General features: G+C 55.5%; 1 protein-coding gene across 2 annotated transcripts in view; it reads left to right on the forward strand.

The window, feature by feature from the left end:
• Window positions 1-601: 601 nt before the first annotated feature.
• Window positions 602-14,307, forward strand: part of SCUBE1 (signal peptide, CUB domain and EGF like domain containing 1) — a 122,562-nt gene continuing 108,856 nt past the window's right edge. For both annotated transcript variants that reach the window (XM_036931446.2, XM_036931447.2), the window contains exons 1-2: window positions 602-814; window positions 3,523-3,654. In XM_036931446.2, the coding sequence (XP_036787341.2) occupies window positions 727-814; window positions 3,523-3,654 (220 nt within the window). In that variant the 5' untranslated portion in view covers window positions 602-726. The remainder of the gene's footprint in view (window positions 815-3,522; window positions 3,655-14,307) is intronic.

A 14,307-nucleotide genomic window follows, 5' to 3' on the forward strand; every position in this document is an offset into this window, starting at 1 on the left:
GCGGCTGCCCTACGACAGGCACACATGTGGGCCCTTGTCCTTGCAAGAGCGGTGAAAAGTTCATTTGTCTGAACGTAAATTGCAAAGCAGTCTTCGGGATTTTCCCTGCCTGGCCTGCTCGCCCTGCATCCAGCGCTCCGCACACAGTAGGTACTCAAAAAACATCCACGGAATGGATGAAGGTAGAATTCCGCTTCCAGCTCGCGCTTCCTTCGGTACACATGGACGCGCCGGGCCTTCCCCCCCGCCACAGGGCTGGCGGGCGGCCCCCGCCTCGCCTGAGTGTGTCTGCGCTGCGGGCGTAGGCTGCCCACCCTCGAAGACCGCGCTGCGGGGACACGGACGGCGGGAGGGTGCAGCCCCGGCACAAGCCCGGCCTGGCCGAGACCGTGCCCCCGGCAGCCAAGCAAGCCGCTCCCGGCTCCCACCCCGCTTCCCACCTCCCACCTGCCGCCGGCCCCGAGGGGAGGGGCGGTCCCGGACGCCAGCGCCCCGCCCCTCCCCCCGCGGGTCGGCGGCGGGCGCCCATTGGCCGGCCGCTCGCGTAGCCCCGCCTCCGGTGGCCGCGGGCCAATGGGCGCGCGGCTGTCAGCTCGTCAGCCGCGCCGGATCGGTAGCTGGGAGCCTGAGCGGTGGCCGAGTAGCAGCAGCGAGGAGCGCTCGCGGCGCTGCCGGTCCAGGGGTCCCCGCGCCCCGCACGCCCGGCCGGCCCGGCCCGCAGGGAGCATGGGCGCGGCAGCCGTGCACTGGCACTTGTGCGTGCTGCTCGCCCTGGGCGCGCGCGGGCGGCTGGCGGGGGGCAGCGGGCTCCCAGGTAAGGGGCGACCCGGGCAGCTCCTGCCCCGCGCGGTCGGGAGGGCTGTCGCCCCCGTGGCCCCGCGCCCCCCCCGGCTCTCCGCAGAGTAACTTCTGGGGCCAGCGCGGGGAGCCTCCACGCAGCCCGGAGGCAGGGGCTCCCGGGGCCAGCGGGGCCGCCGCGGGGGCGGGTGGGCCGGGCCGGGGAAGTGGAGAGCGAGGGCGCGAGGGAGAAAGCGCGACGGCCCGCGGAGGGGCCCGGCGCGCGCCGCGGGCCAGAGGGAGTGGGGACCCCCGGGGGAGAGGGGAGCCGGGCGGAAGGGGGCCCCAGGGGTCCGGGCGGAGGTGGGCGAGGGGTAAAGGGCGGACGTGGAGGGCAGGGGGGTGGGTGTGGAGGGACAGACGGACAGAAAAAGAGGCCCAGAGGTAATACACAAAAGGACACAGGAAGAAACCCAGAGGGACAGATGCAGGGAGTGGACACCAGAAGACCGGAGGGCAGAGAAGCCCGGGGGAGGAGGAGGAGGCAGACGCGCAGGAGGAAGGCAACGGATCAGAAAAGGGAGCCCGAAGGCGCGGGCGAAGGCAGCGAAGGGCCCTGGAGGAGGAGGGCGGAGGCCGCTGGACTCACGGACGAGAGGGCCTGGGGGAGGGGGCCGGAGGGGGCCGGACAGACGAGGGGAAAGAGAGAAGGACAGATGGACAGACAGGAGGGGACGACAGGCCCACAGACCCAGAGAGACAGGAGACCAGGTACAGGACATCAGCGACATCAACCAGGAGGTCCCAGCCGGGGGAGGCTGCCCGTGGGCGGGGGAACGGCGTTGGGCCGTCAGGGCAGAAGGGACCCCGGCACTCCGCCTGCCCCCCAGCTCTCCTGGTTGTGTGCAAGGGGCTCGCCCACAAAGCCAAGTCAGTCTCTCCTCCCACGGCCGCGGAGGAGCTGCCTCCCTTTCTCTGCTTGGTGGGGAGAGGGTCCTGCAGCCCCTGCTCCCTCTCCTGGCTGTCTCTGGGCACCCCGTGGCTGGGCGCCCTGAGGTCTGGGATCCCCACCCAGAGTGAGGGTACCGGGTCATGTGAACTATAACACAGTCGGCCGAGCTGTTTTTCTTGTGGTCCCCCGGGAAGCTGGGCCCCACTGCCCACACCCCTCACGTGCCCGTGGAGTCTCCCCTGGGCTCTGAGGTCCTTCACCCATGTTTGTTCCTGTGTCTGTCTCCGTGGAAGAGAACCCCTACCCCATGGAAGCCTTGTGCTGTGAAACAGACCAAAGTCAAAGCAAGCAGCCCGTGATGGGAGGGCCGGGCCGCCCATTGGGGCGTGTGCCCAGCCCAAGCCAGGGAGCATGGCTGCAGGGCCCATGGGAGCAACGGCTCGCGGCTCCTCTCCCATGTGTTCAGAAGGTGTGTTGGAAGTGGTCCCCATTGCCTCTAGGCTGACATTTGTCCATTTCCTTCCCAGGAGAACACCTACCTAGGGAAGAGGTTGGAGGAGGGGACACAAAGGGGTCCAGAGCCCCAGGCAGCTTCCCTCCCTCGTTCCTGAGCACTGACCCTTGGGAAGTGGGGGTGAGCCGCGTCCGTGGCCCATTTCCCCTGCTGGCCCTATCTCAGAGGTGGCCCCAGTCCTGCCCTCTGGAAGGATGCAGACCTGGCCCACTCTGGCCTCTGGCTTCCTGCCCTTGAGACTGTGCCACCCCTGCACAGGGGTCCCTCTATTGCCACTTCCCCAGAGGGGGATGTTCTGCCAGCCCAATGCTCCTGCTGGCTCCTGCCACCCAATGGCTGGCCCTGGCCTCCTATACCCACTGCTCTTGTTCCACATTTCACCTTCCTAGGGCAGCTGTGGAGCGGATACAACCACCCCAGCAAAGTGATGCCGCCTGCATGCATGTGTTGGGGGTGAGGGGGGAGGTTGGACTGTCTGCAGTATTTTGACCAATAGCTGTTCCAGACTAAGGTGTATGTGTGCGTGTTAAGGATGGGGCATGCCAGGGGCCCTCAGAACCTAGACTGAACTTGGGTTTGGGAGCTGGGCTGTGAGAACCAGTTCCCACTGGGGTTTTGGAGGTAGAGAGGAGAGGAAGGAAAGATCAGAACCACCAATGAGCTGGGGGAGCCCAGCTGAGGGCTTGGTTTCTCTGCTGGGACCCTCCAGGCAGGGAACGTGGGAACCAAAGGAAGAAGCCTGTGCTTCCGCAGCCCAGGGGCTGGAGGGGTTCCATGCTCAGGTCACGGGCATGGGATTCCTGGCTTGGCTCTGCTCGCTGTGCCATCCTAGCCTCAGTTCCCCCATCTGTAACCCAAAGAGGACGGATTTAAATTCTTCTAAGGACCCTTCTTACTCTAAATTCTAGAATAATGAGAGTGCAGGAGGGTTGGAGCAATGTTTGTGGGGAGAACAAGACACACCGAGAGCGGCTTTTCTCTGCTGTGTTCCTAAGCCTCAGTTTTCTTATCTTTTTAGTGGAAACAATAGGTTGACTTAATAGAATTGTTGTGAAAATAAATGGGACCCAACATTGTGGTGGCCTTGTGCCTGGAAGAGTAGCTGCCCCAAAGATGCCACCAGTTGCCACTTGCCACACCAGATTGTCATGAATGGCTGTTATTGTTAATTACCCCCATGATCAATGGAAGGGCAGGCGGCAGAAGGAGCTCCCTGCCCGCACCATTGCTGCCTGCTTCCTGGACCACACCTCACCAGCTGTTTCCCCTCCCCATACAGGGGCAGTTGACGTGGACGAGTGCTCAGAGGGCACAGATGACTGCCACATTGATGCCATCTGCCAGAACACGCCCAAGTCCTACAAATGTCTCTGCAAGCCAGGCTACAAGGGGGAAGGCAGGCAGTGTGAAGGTGAGTCCAGCCCAGCCCTCTTGGCCAGACCCTGTGGCTGCCACAGCCTCTGCAGGTGGCCAGTGCCTGCCCCATGCAATGCCAGCAGGTGCCCCCACCCCATGAGTGCCAGCAGCACAGGCCCCTCTCGGCCTTGGAAGGGTGGCTGTGGGCTTCCTGGGAACCTGGGCTGCTTCCCTGGAGGGTGGAATTTGGAGTCATGGGGTGACTAACTCTCCCTGGGTTTGAAACTTTTTGTTTTGTTTTAAAAGAAACTGAGATAAAGCACTGAATGATGTATTTGTCCATCTGTCCCTGACTGGACAGTGGGGGCCCGTCACTTCCCCAGAGGACCTGCTCAGTAGCAGCCACAGTGCTGTAGGCTGGCTCGGGCACAGAAGCTTGGCAGAGCCTGGTGGGTTTGTGCTGTCCGTCTGTCTGTCCAGCCTTCCCTCTCTGCACCTAGGGTGCTGGTTTGACTGTCTGGCACTGGAAACTGCCTCCCTAGCTGGCTGAGTCAGAGTGAAAAGAGCAGCCTTGGCTGTCTTTGGAGCCCAGATTCTCCAAACTAGATGGACCCTCTGCGATCATTCACCCAGGAAGGAATGTGTGGTCATTCTGACTCTGTGAGGCTGGGGCTGGGCCTGGCACCAGGGGGCCTGGAAACAGCTCTTTCCATGACTAATGTGCACCCCTGGGGGAGAATTGTGGATCCAGATCTTCCCTGTCTGTCCCCACATTATAGATGCAGAAAACTGAGGCTTAGAGAAGAGCAGCATCTTCTGCAGGGTCCCTGGGTTCCACGGGGCAGGATGAGTACTAACCCCCCAGTCTCTTAGTTCCCACCCCACAGCTCTCTGGCATCGCATTCTCTTCTCCCTGGGCCCTCCCAGCTTACTTTTCCAAAGCGTGATTTGTGTTACATGAGCACACACAGCAATAAGGTGGCTGCTGTCCCTTCTGCCCGAGGCTTCCTGGAAGCTGGCATTTCGTAGGCGGTGCAGCTATGCCTCCTTGGGATGCTGACACTGTTTAGCCATCTCACGTGTTGGGCATCCACGTAAGGCTGAGTGCTGGGCGGACATCGTCCTGGATCGTGCCTGGCTTTGCTGGCCTTGCTCGCCTTGCTCAGGGCCCAGCAGCCTGATGGGGGAGCTGGCGCCTACCCACAGACCTCTGAAGAAGGCCAGGCTAGGGGCAGATAGAGCAGGTTGTGAGCAAGAAGCCTGGGGGCATGGACTGGCCAGCTACTGACGGAACCTAGAGGCCCCAAGTGGCACATGCAAGACTCTGTGTGACCATTTTCTGACCCTCTGCTCCCCTCTCCAGGCCCAGGGCTCCGGCAAGGAGGGCCAAGGATGACCCTGTCTCCGAGGGTGTAAGCCACTCTCCCAGCTGTTCCTCCCCCAGCCCGGCTCTGTAGGCCCTTGTTGGTGTCCCCTGCCAGGAGGCCCACAGTTTGTCTCCCACCTGTTTCCCTGAAGCCCTGCAGAGTCTGGCTTTGGTGGTCCATCCTGCTCGTGCCTGGGTCAGGTCGCAGGCTCGCGGCTTGGTGGGAGGAAGAGAAATGACAAGCATGTGGAAGGGCTTTGGGAACTGCCAGGAGCTACTCTGCCTGGCCGCCTGGCAACCTCTGCTCCTCATCTCCTGACACGGTGAAGAGCACTTGTATCCTGGCCACATACACATACAACCAGGACATTCCATGTTCGGAGCCCCAGCTCCAGTTTTCCCCCTGCCAGGAGCTCCTTTTCCACCCTTCGTGTCCTGGTTAATTCCTAATCATGCTTTACTTGGCCTTCTCTGGGAAACCTTGCCTGACACCTTCATTTCCACACAGTTACTTATGCACACATGTGCGTGCGCACACACAATGCCCGCACACGGAGCTACGTTAAGTACCTACTCTGCTCCCAGGTGCTTCCCTCCATCATAGCACTTCTGACTTCAGATTATAATTATGTGTCTTGTACTTCCACTGGACTGTGAGCTTAGTTATTGAGGGCCTGCCATGGGCTCAGTGTTGGGCCACCATACTGAGCTGTCAAACTCGGGCTCACAGGGAGCCCCTGGATCACAAAGAGCCTTTCACACCTGTCCCTGGGGTCCCAGCTCTTGGGGCAGGACCCGGCACTAGCAGGGGTGTGCAGACAGTGTTTGGTCTGAGCTGGCTGTCTTCTGCCCAGACCGGAGTTCACAGTAGATGAGCAGCCTTTGGGGTGCCATGGAGGGGGTGGGAGGGTGGCATAGGAGGTGTGGAGGGCTTGTTCTCACCCTGGTGTCATTTCAACACCATCTAATGAGAGAGGGAAGCAGGAACGGGCCTCTGCTTGGAAGCACTGGGCTGCAGCCTCCCTCTGATGTGAAAATTTGGGAGGTCATTTACATTCCTGAGCCTCAGTTTCTCCTTTGGATATATGGACCCAAAATATCCCCCGCCGTAGGCTGTGCCGACAATTGAACAAACTGCGTGTGGTTTACCGGGGCTCAGCCAACCACCATGCCTGGTCCATGCTAGGCACTAAATGTGCAGTATGTACTCGGCGTACAGGTGATGGCACATGGTTGCCACCACCGTTGTCGTTCTCTGGTCTCGCTACCGTCACAGTGCTTTCAGGCCCAAATGACGCCATGAATAGTGAAGACCTTTGGGAATCGCTCAGTCCTACACACCTCAGAGGTGGCAGTTACAGCACAACCTTGTCCCTCCCCTCAAGGAGCTTAGAGTTTGGGTCGGGCCACATGGGCTGACTTACAAGGCAGGGGAAGTTCTTAATGTAACAGGAGGATCGTACACATGGTAAATCAGCACTTGCTGAGTTTCCGTGTTAACAGGATGGAGAATAACTGTCTGGAACCGAGGAGAGGTTGCCATTCGGCTACCCACTCCCTAAGCCTTCTGTGAGTGAGTGCTAGCACGGCTTCCGAGGACCCAAGTGGACGCTGTCCCACTTGCACTGAGGTTTCCTCATCCCTGGGGACCCACCTACAGTCATCAGTCAGAATTGATGGAGACTGCTGAAGTCTTCACCCCAGGCCCACCAGATTCCCCCTCGTGGTCCCGAGGAAGACCGTGCAGAGACTTCCGGAGGCTTTGACATCTGGAGGGGCTGGCAGACCACATGCAGTGGTGGCCTGAGGGAGCTCGGAGGTAGTCCAGATGTTCACTTTCCTGGTTTACAGTTGCAGAATGGAGGCCTGGGAGGGCAACCATCTTGCCTGAGCTGGGACTAAAGCCCAGGCTTGGTGTGCCCACTTCTCCACACTGCATTTCTGCAAGTAGGCATTGCTATCTGTGGCTCTGCTATGAGAAGAGGGAATAAGGAGCGAGTGTGCATTGCAGCATTGTGGTTGAAGCATGGGCTTTGGGGCCGGACTACTTGAGTTCAAATCCTGCCTGTGTAGGTTACTTGGACATTTGTTTGTCTGTAAAATAGAGACAATAATAGGATCTACTTTCATAGAAATAGTGTGAGAATTAATTGAGTTAGCATATAGGAAGCATTTGAACAGAACTTGGTACCTAGACGCACTCTGTAAGCATTAGCTGCTAGTACTGTGATTGTGATGGTGGTGCTGATGGCACTGATGCTGATGGTGATGTTAATAAAGATAACATTGTGGTGACAGCAATGTTGAGTAAGTGGATGAGGATGCTGATGATAAAGGTGATGGTGGTGATGGTGATACTGATTATGCTGATAATGTTGATAATCATATGCTGTTCAATATATGAAAAGCAGTGAAACTTTATCTTTTTTGCAACAATTCCAGGGATCTAAAATGTCTAGGAAATGGGGTGTTCTGGTTCAGTTCATTGACTATTCAAAGAAACTATGCATCTATCCATATTCCCAGAGAGATGCACAGACATATACATCATTCACTGACGACCATTTACCAAGAGTGTGCAACAAAAATTACAAGTGATGAAAGCTTTCCTTTGTTCCTTTGTTCCACTAAACCTACTCCAAGGATGGCAGATCGGCTGCCCCCTTCTTCCCAGCAGACATCAACAATCAATCACAGCACCCTCCAGGTGGCTATTTCCACTTCAGGTGAAAGCTGTTTTCCTTCCCTGGGCCCCTTTATCTTTAGGTCCTGAGCCTGTATGGGGCTGTGCAAAGACTGGGGGTGGAGTTTTGGGAGAATTGAGTCCCCTGTCCTACAGATCCAATAAACCTTTCTGTTTGCTGTGATAAGCACAGAGGATGCGTCCTCAGCAAAGCACGTACAAGGACTGTGGCTCCCACAGTGGCTCTAGTTCTCACTGGAAGCACACCCAGGTTATGGGAAGCCCTGTGTGGGGCTGACTGAGCCTCTTACGCCCTTAACTATGTCACCTGGAAACTCCTGCTGATGATGAAAACCCTCTGGCCAACCCAGCACACGAGACAGCCTGCACCCCCTTCCCCATTCCAAGGACAGTTTCCTATCACACCTTCAAGGCCATCTTGCCGTGGCCGGTGCATGTGTGAGGTGCCTGGGCTTCCAGGGGGGCAGCCACATTGCAGCTGTACTGGAGAGTAGTCCAGAGCCCCATGTGATCAGTTCCACGCTGGCAGGGGGCTTGCTGTAGCCAGACCGAGGTGCCCCGGAAAGACTCTCTTGGAGGCTGAGGATAAATCAGTGTTTTCTTGATGGAACCTTGACAGAACCTGAAGTCAAAGTAAACTCAGGGATGTGCAGAGCTGGAAAGAACTTTAAAGGGCATCGAGGGAGGTTGTCTTACAGATGACGGCCCCTCTTTCTTGTCCTCCTGGACTCATACACCCTCTGTTTGGGCCCGTGTCACCCTGCACACGTTTCCCTGGGTCTCCTCCTGGAGCACGGGCCCCTCACGGGCAGGGTCTGTGACCTGTTCTGCTCCAGTCCCTGGCTTGGGAGGCGTCTTTTGCGAGAAAGGATGGGTGGATGGGTCCAAGCAGTCACCTCCTCTGGGAAGCCTTTCTGTCACCTGTGAGCATCCCTCCTTCAGAGCTCTTGTCACACATTGGGTTGCAATGACCTGTGTGACTTTACTTGGGCTGACCCAGAACTAGTGTCGGTGGACAGTGAGAGACCACTTTCAGTACTGAGGATATCAGGACAGGCTTCCCAAAGCCTCTTAAACTCTGCAGGTTTTGCAGATGAGGAAGTAGAGGCCTAAGAGAAGGGAACTAGTCTAAGGAATCTGGTGTGGACCAGTGGCAGAGGTAGGTTGGGGAAACTGGACCCAGGAAGGTAAGTCTCCAGTCAGGTCACCCAGCTGAGAAGTGGCAGGGACTGGATCCAGTCCTGGTCAGCTGGGGAGGGGAGGGGGGGGGGTCCCAGCAGCAGGCCACGCCCCCTTCAGCAGTCTGAACAAAGTGGGGGGAGTTCCTTAGCTATGGGGTTTTAAAGGGGGCTACAGAGACCCTGAGCCCAGAACAGCTAACCTCTTTGAGCTGCTATCATTCTCTATCCTTTTCTGTGCCTCTTTTTTAGTTCCTCAAACTTGCCAGTTCCTTCCTACCGCAGTACCTTTGCACATTCTGTTTCCCCTCACCGTCTTCATTTAGCTGAGCCTATGACTCCTAACCTTATGAATCCCCAGTACATGGGCCTTTAGGGAGTTTCCAAGGCCAGCCCTGGGCTCACCTCCTGGTCTGAATTAGTCAGGTCTGTTTGTACTCATTCAGTCGAGGAAGCAGGATGGGGGCAAGGAGGGGACATTTCATCTCCTTTAAATACTTCAACTCATTTAACCTTAATTGCTTTGTTTTCATAGACATTTGCTAAGGAAAAGGACCAAATTATAGCTTGAATTGGGTCTTACTGATCTTAATTAAAAGCTCTTGTTTATAATCAGGACCAGGCCCCAAACAAGGAGCAAACCACCCTCAAATGACTTGTTTAAATAACTAAGACCCTCCTGATAATCACTGTTTAGTCTGAACCAGTGGCACACATCACTCCTTCTATGTGTATTTAATTTTTTAGACTATTTATTCAAGTCGTTTATTCTTGCATGTTCCAACTCAGATGGGCCTCTTCCAAAATGCTATAATTAAACCTCTTGGGGGAAATAACTTTGTGTTTTGGCCACAGTGTATCAACTATATTATTATTTTCCCTTTTTTTTTTTTTTTTGAGAAAAGGGCATCAGAGATCACAAAATTAGTGTGTATATAATGAATGTAAATAGTCACTTCCTGAATTTTATATCCCGGGGGTCTACTTGTCAGTCACTGAAGTCAGGTAGATTACAGGGAATGCTATTAAATGTTTTAACAAAACTCCTATAACACACCTGGTGATCCATTTAGTTTAACATCAGAAAAAAATCTTAAAACCAATTCGCCTTCTTAGGAAGTAATGTTATGACCTTATTAAATCATTTTCATCATCATTATTGCCTGCTTTATTGAAACTCTACTAAAATTCTGCTTTGGGGGAGGCCAGGAAAGACAGTAGGAGGTGGACTGGGAGGGGAGGGAGGAGGGGAAATTCTTCTTCAAGTCTTAAAAGCGTGCAGTTACGCTGCTAACGCGGGCCTTGCCCGAGATGAAAGCGTTCAAGTCTTGCGGACCAGCAGGCAGGGAGAAACCGTGCGTGACTTAAACTCCCAAGCTGCTGTCAGCTAACAATCAGGCCAGTGGCCCTTGCAACTGATCCCAGCTCCGCTGCAGAGTCCAGGCTTCTTGGAGTCCCAGGCTCACTTTTAGAAGGAAGAGCGAAAAGCTCAGACTGTTGGCATTTAAGCATTGGAGGCAAGTTTGCCTCCTTGAGCCTCGGTGCACCCGCCTGTCAAATGTGTTCGCTGGACAAGATTCAGTTTATTATCAAGAATGCGCACTGAGCACCCATTCTGTGCCAAGCTCGGGGTTGCGGGCAAGCCTCGTTTCCTTGACCTCACTGGTTAGCGGGAGAGGCAGAATGGGAAAGATGTGATCATAGCAGGGTGTGGAAAGTGCAGCACAGAAATACCGACCAGACGCAGTGGAGGGGAAGAGGAGAGAGAGCCTCTCTGCCAGAGGAGGGAAGAAATTCGAGAGGCTCCCTGGAGGGGCGTCGCCTGGGCTGAGTTAGGAAGGCAGAGCGCCTGTGACGTCCCTTCACTCAGATGTCCATCGAGGCATCCATAGCGAGGATGCAGAGGTCTCTTCTGGTCTTTCCAACTCCGTAAGTCCAGCAAGTGACATAAGCTTCCTGAGGCCTGGTTCCCTCCTTCAGCGGGAGCTGCGGCACCTGCCCCGCAGGATGTATGTTGAGCAGGGCTGGAGGGGGGAAAGGTGCCTCGCCGTGTGGGAGAGCGTGTTGAAGGCAGCACCCGTGTTGGCGTGTTGGCTGGGTTTTTCTCTCCCTCTAAATCCTCGTTTCTCCTGGGGTCAGAGGGTCTACGCGCCCCTGTATCACCAGCGCCCCCAGGCTGCAGGCCCCTCTGCGCCCCTTCCTCTAGGCTCTCTCACCTCCCCTTGGCTGCTTCTTATTACAGTGGCTGTATTTGTTTTTCCATCTGTGGAATGCTAACCAGAAAAAACCATTATTTCTAAGAAAATAAACTGCGGCCCGTTGGCCTTTGAATGCTACTGAAATGGATGCCGGCCTTCCCCAAAGGCCTTGAGACAAAGAGCGCCAGAGTGCGTGTGTGCGGGCAAGGTCAGGGGGTCTCAGAGGGTGCTCTGGGGGGGTCCTCCAGACGGGCTGGGGCTGCAGCCCCTCGGAGGCAAGTGTGTACAGCCCCAGCCAGCCTGCCTGCACCTCTGGCCAGTCAATGCAGCTGCTGCTACGATCAGTCCCTACTCCTTCTCCAGGAGCCGCATGCCCTCCACCTGGGCCTCCCACCCTTTGTGTCGGGGGGAGTCAAGCTGGGCACATAGGTCCATGGAGACCTGGGTGCCAGCCCTGTGTGACCTTGGGCAGGTCTGTGGACCTCTTAGGCCTTAGTGGGCTGACTGCAAAGGAGCCCGTTGCCACACAGTGCTGGCTCAGTCTCTGGTGGCCGTAGGCAGCCTCTGACGGGACTGTCAGCCACCTCTCCTTTCCCACTGGCAGCCCAACAGGCAGGCCTGGGCCTGGTCAGTGCACGGACAAGCAAGACGGTTCTCTGATGAGATGTGTTTGTCCGTGTCTGAGTTCCCTCTCCTTCAGGCTGGCAGCTCCTTGTGGTAGGGTCCGGGCAGAGGGCAAGGGGCCAGCCCAGGGAAGGTGCTGGTACAGGAGGGATGAAGGCAGGGAGGCGGTTTGCTCCTCAGTGAGGATGCTGACCCCTCACTCCCTGGATCATGGAGAGTGGGGAATTCTCTTGCAGACTGTGTCAAGGTTAGGAGGCTGGACTGTGGAACCAGGTACCTGAATTCCAGTACTGGCTTTGCCACTGGCCAACAGGGTGATCTTGGGCAAATCACCTACGCTCTCTATGCCTTGGTTTCTTTTTCTGTGATGAAGGAATGTTAAGCCCTCCTGCGTGGGCTGTAGTGAGGGTCAGCCACTTGCCATTCAGACAGTGCCTGGTGGCGAAATGCCACTTCTGTTGTTATGACTGCTGGCAAGAAGCCCCGCTGGGGATTTGGCAAGCATGAGAATGCCCTTACACCGCACTAGGCCAGCTCGGGCCCAGCCTGCTGCTGGAGCCCACAGGGCGGCCGCTGGGGTCCGGGGGTCAAGTTGCTGTCAGCCACTGACTTGCTGGTAAGATTAGCTCCTCAGTTCCTCTCTGTGGCTGAGCTTCCCTCTTATGAAATCCAGGGGTATCACAGGAGCCTATCCATTCCATGCCGGGCTTCTGATTGCCCTCCTGTCGCATCCAGCGGTGGCTGGGCCTGTGGAACAGCCCCTCAGAGCCTGCCATTCACTAAGGGGGTGGGAAATTGACCATGCTTGTAATTGGCAGAGGGGATGGTGGGGGCCTGACTCTGGGCTGGCAGGCTCCCCGCAGCCCCTCCTCACTTCCGGCTCAAACACGCCAGTGGGTCAACTTTCCCTTGACCGGGTTGCTTCGGTATCCATTAGACCCGATGCCAGAGCTGAGAACAGCTCTCAGGGAAGCTTGCAGGGTTTTTGAGGGAGAAAGAGAATAATTAACTGGTCCCCATCCTTTGGGTTTGGTAGGGAAATACCACCTTGTGTTTGAGAGACTCGCACCCCACCCTGAGCGCCCTCTGGGCAGGTGGCACTGCAGTCGGCTGAGGGGGGCATCCTGTGGCTTCCGTGCATCCAGGCTGAGCCCAGAGATCCAGCCAGCACAGGGGATGAGAGCTTTGACAGTATTAACTTTAACAATATTTTTAAACAGCTTTGTTGAGATATAACTCACATAAAAACATATCATCCATCCATTTGAAGTGTACAATTCAAAGCTGTTTAGTATATTTACTGAGTTGCACATCCATCACAATAAATTTTAGAACCTTTTTATTACCCCAAGAAGAATCCCTGTTCCCCTCAGCCATTATTCCTCAGGCCCCCAGTCCAAGGAAACCACTGATCTCTTGGTCTCAATAGACATGCCTTCCCTTCAGACTTCATGGGAATAAAACCCTATGATACGTGGCCCTTTGTGACTGAGACAGCATTAACTCTGAAGTTAGGTGGCCTGGCTCACTGTCTGGTCCTGTTGGCATCAGCTGTGTAATCTTGGGCAGGGTAGGGAACATCTCTGAGCCTTGGTTTCCCCTGCTGTAAAATAAAGATGTTGGTACTCACTTCTCAGGGTGGTTGTACGTGAAGGGCCTACCTGCTGCCTACACGTTGTGGGGGGTCACTCAGTGGAGACTATGGGGACATAGGTGTCTGTGAAGGGAAGGGAGCTCCGGGCAGAGGGAACAGCTTGAGCAGAAGTGTGGAGGCCTGAGGCGCACCGGCCCCTGGGAGAGACCAGCAAGCAGCTCAAACCCCGTGGTTATCTTGGATCATGGGTTGGGTGGGGGGAAGACCTTCCCACCCTCTGGCTGAGCCATGGTCATTGTATGCAGTTAGGAATGAAAAAGTATATAGATTTGTGTTGGTTTTGCGTGACCTTTGACCTTTCCCATAATTAGCTGCTGGGCCCACTTCTGGTATTGTCTGTGCAGAAGGAAAACCTGATCAATGGATGCCAGGGGTGCACAGAGAGTGGGTCTCATTACTCAGTCATTACAAAACCAGAGCTTAACCCTGTGCCACTGGAGACAGGGGGCTTAATCCTGCCTGCTGGGCGGCCCCATGAAACTACCTTCCCATGAGTGTAATTAGCCAACAAACCAGATTAAGATTTATTCACCAATAAGACCTCAACTTCCTAAGCCATACATGTCTTCCAGAACGGTTGCCTGATCTTTCCTGATCAAAGTGCACGATTTTTCCTAAAGCCCCCAGACAAAGGGGGAGACATGCTAGCGCCCAGCCAGGGAAGGGGTCTTTGTTAGAGCATTTGGTCACCACTATCTGCAAGGAATGTTGAGAAAAATGCCAATTTCAAAGGGAAATGAGAAGACGCTGTCAGTAATGATCTCTGGGAATGAAGAGCACTGGACTTTAAAAAACCTCATTTTGAGAACCTTTCCGGTCCTGATTTTTTGGAAAATATATTAAATAGTATTAAAGTAAAAAGAGAAGGAGCTCTGACTCATTGCAATAGAATCTTTTAGAACCTACCACCACAGAATAAATATATATTTTATAGCACAGCAAGAATCAATTTGAATTAAATGAAAAAGACCCAACTCATCCCAC

Source organism: Manis pentadactyla, chromosome 10 (genome assembly GCF_030020395.1).
Source record: "Manis pentadactyla isolate mManPen7 chromosome 10, mManPen7.hap1, whole genome shotgun sequence".
NCBI lineage: Eukaryota > Metazoa > Chordata > Mammalia > Pholidota > Manidae > Manis > Manis pentadactyla.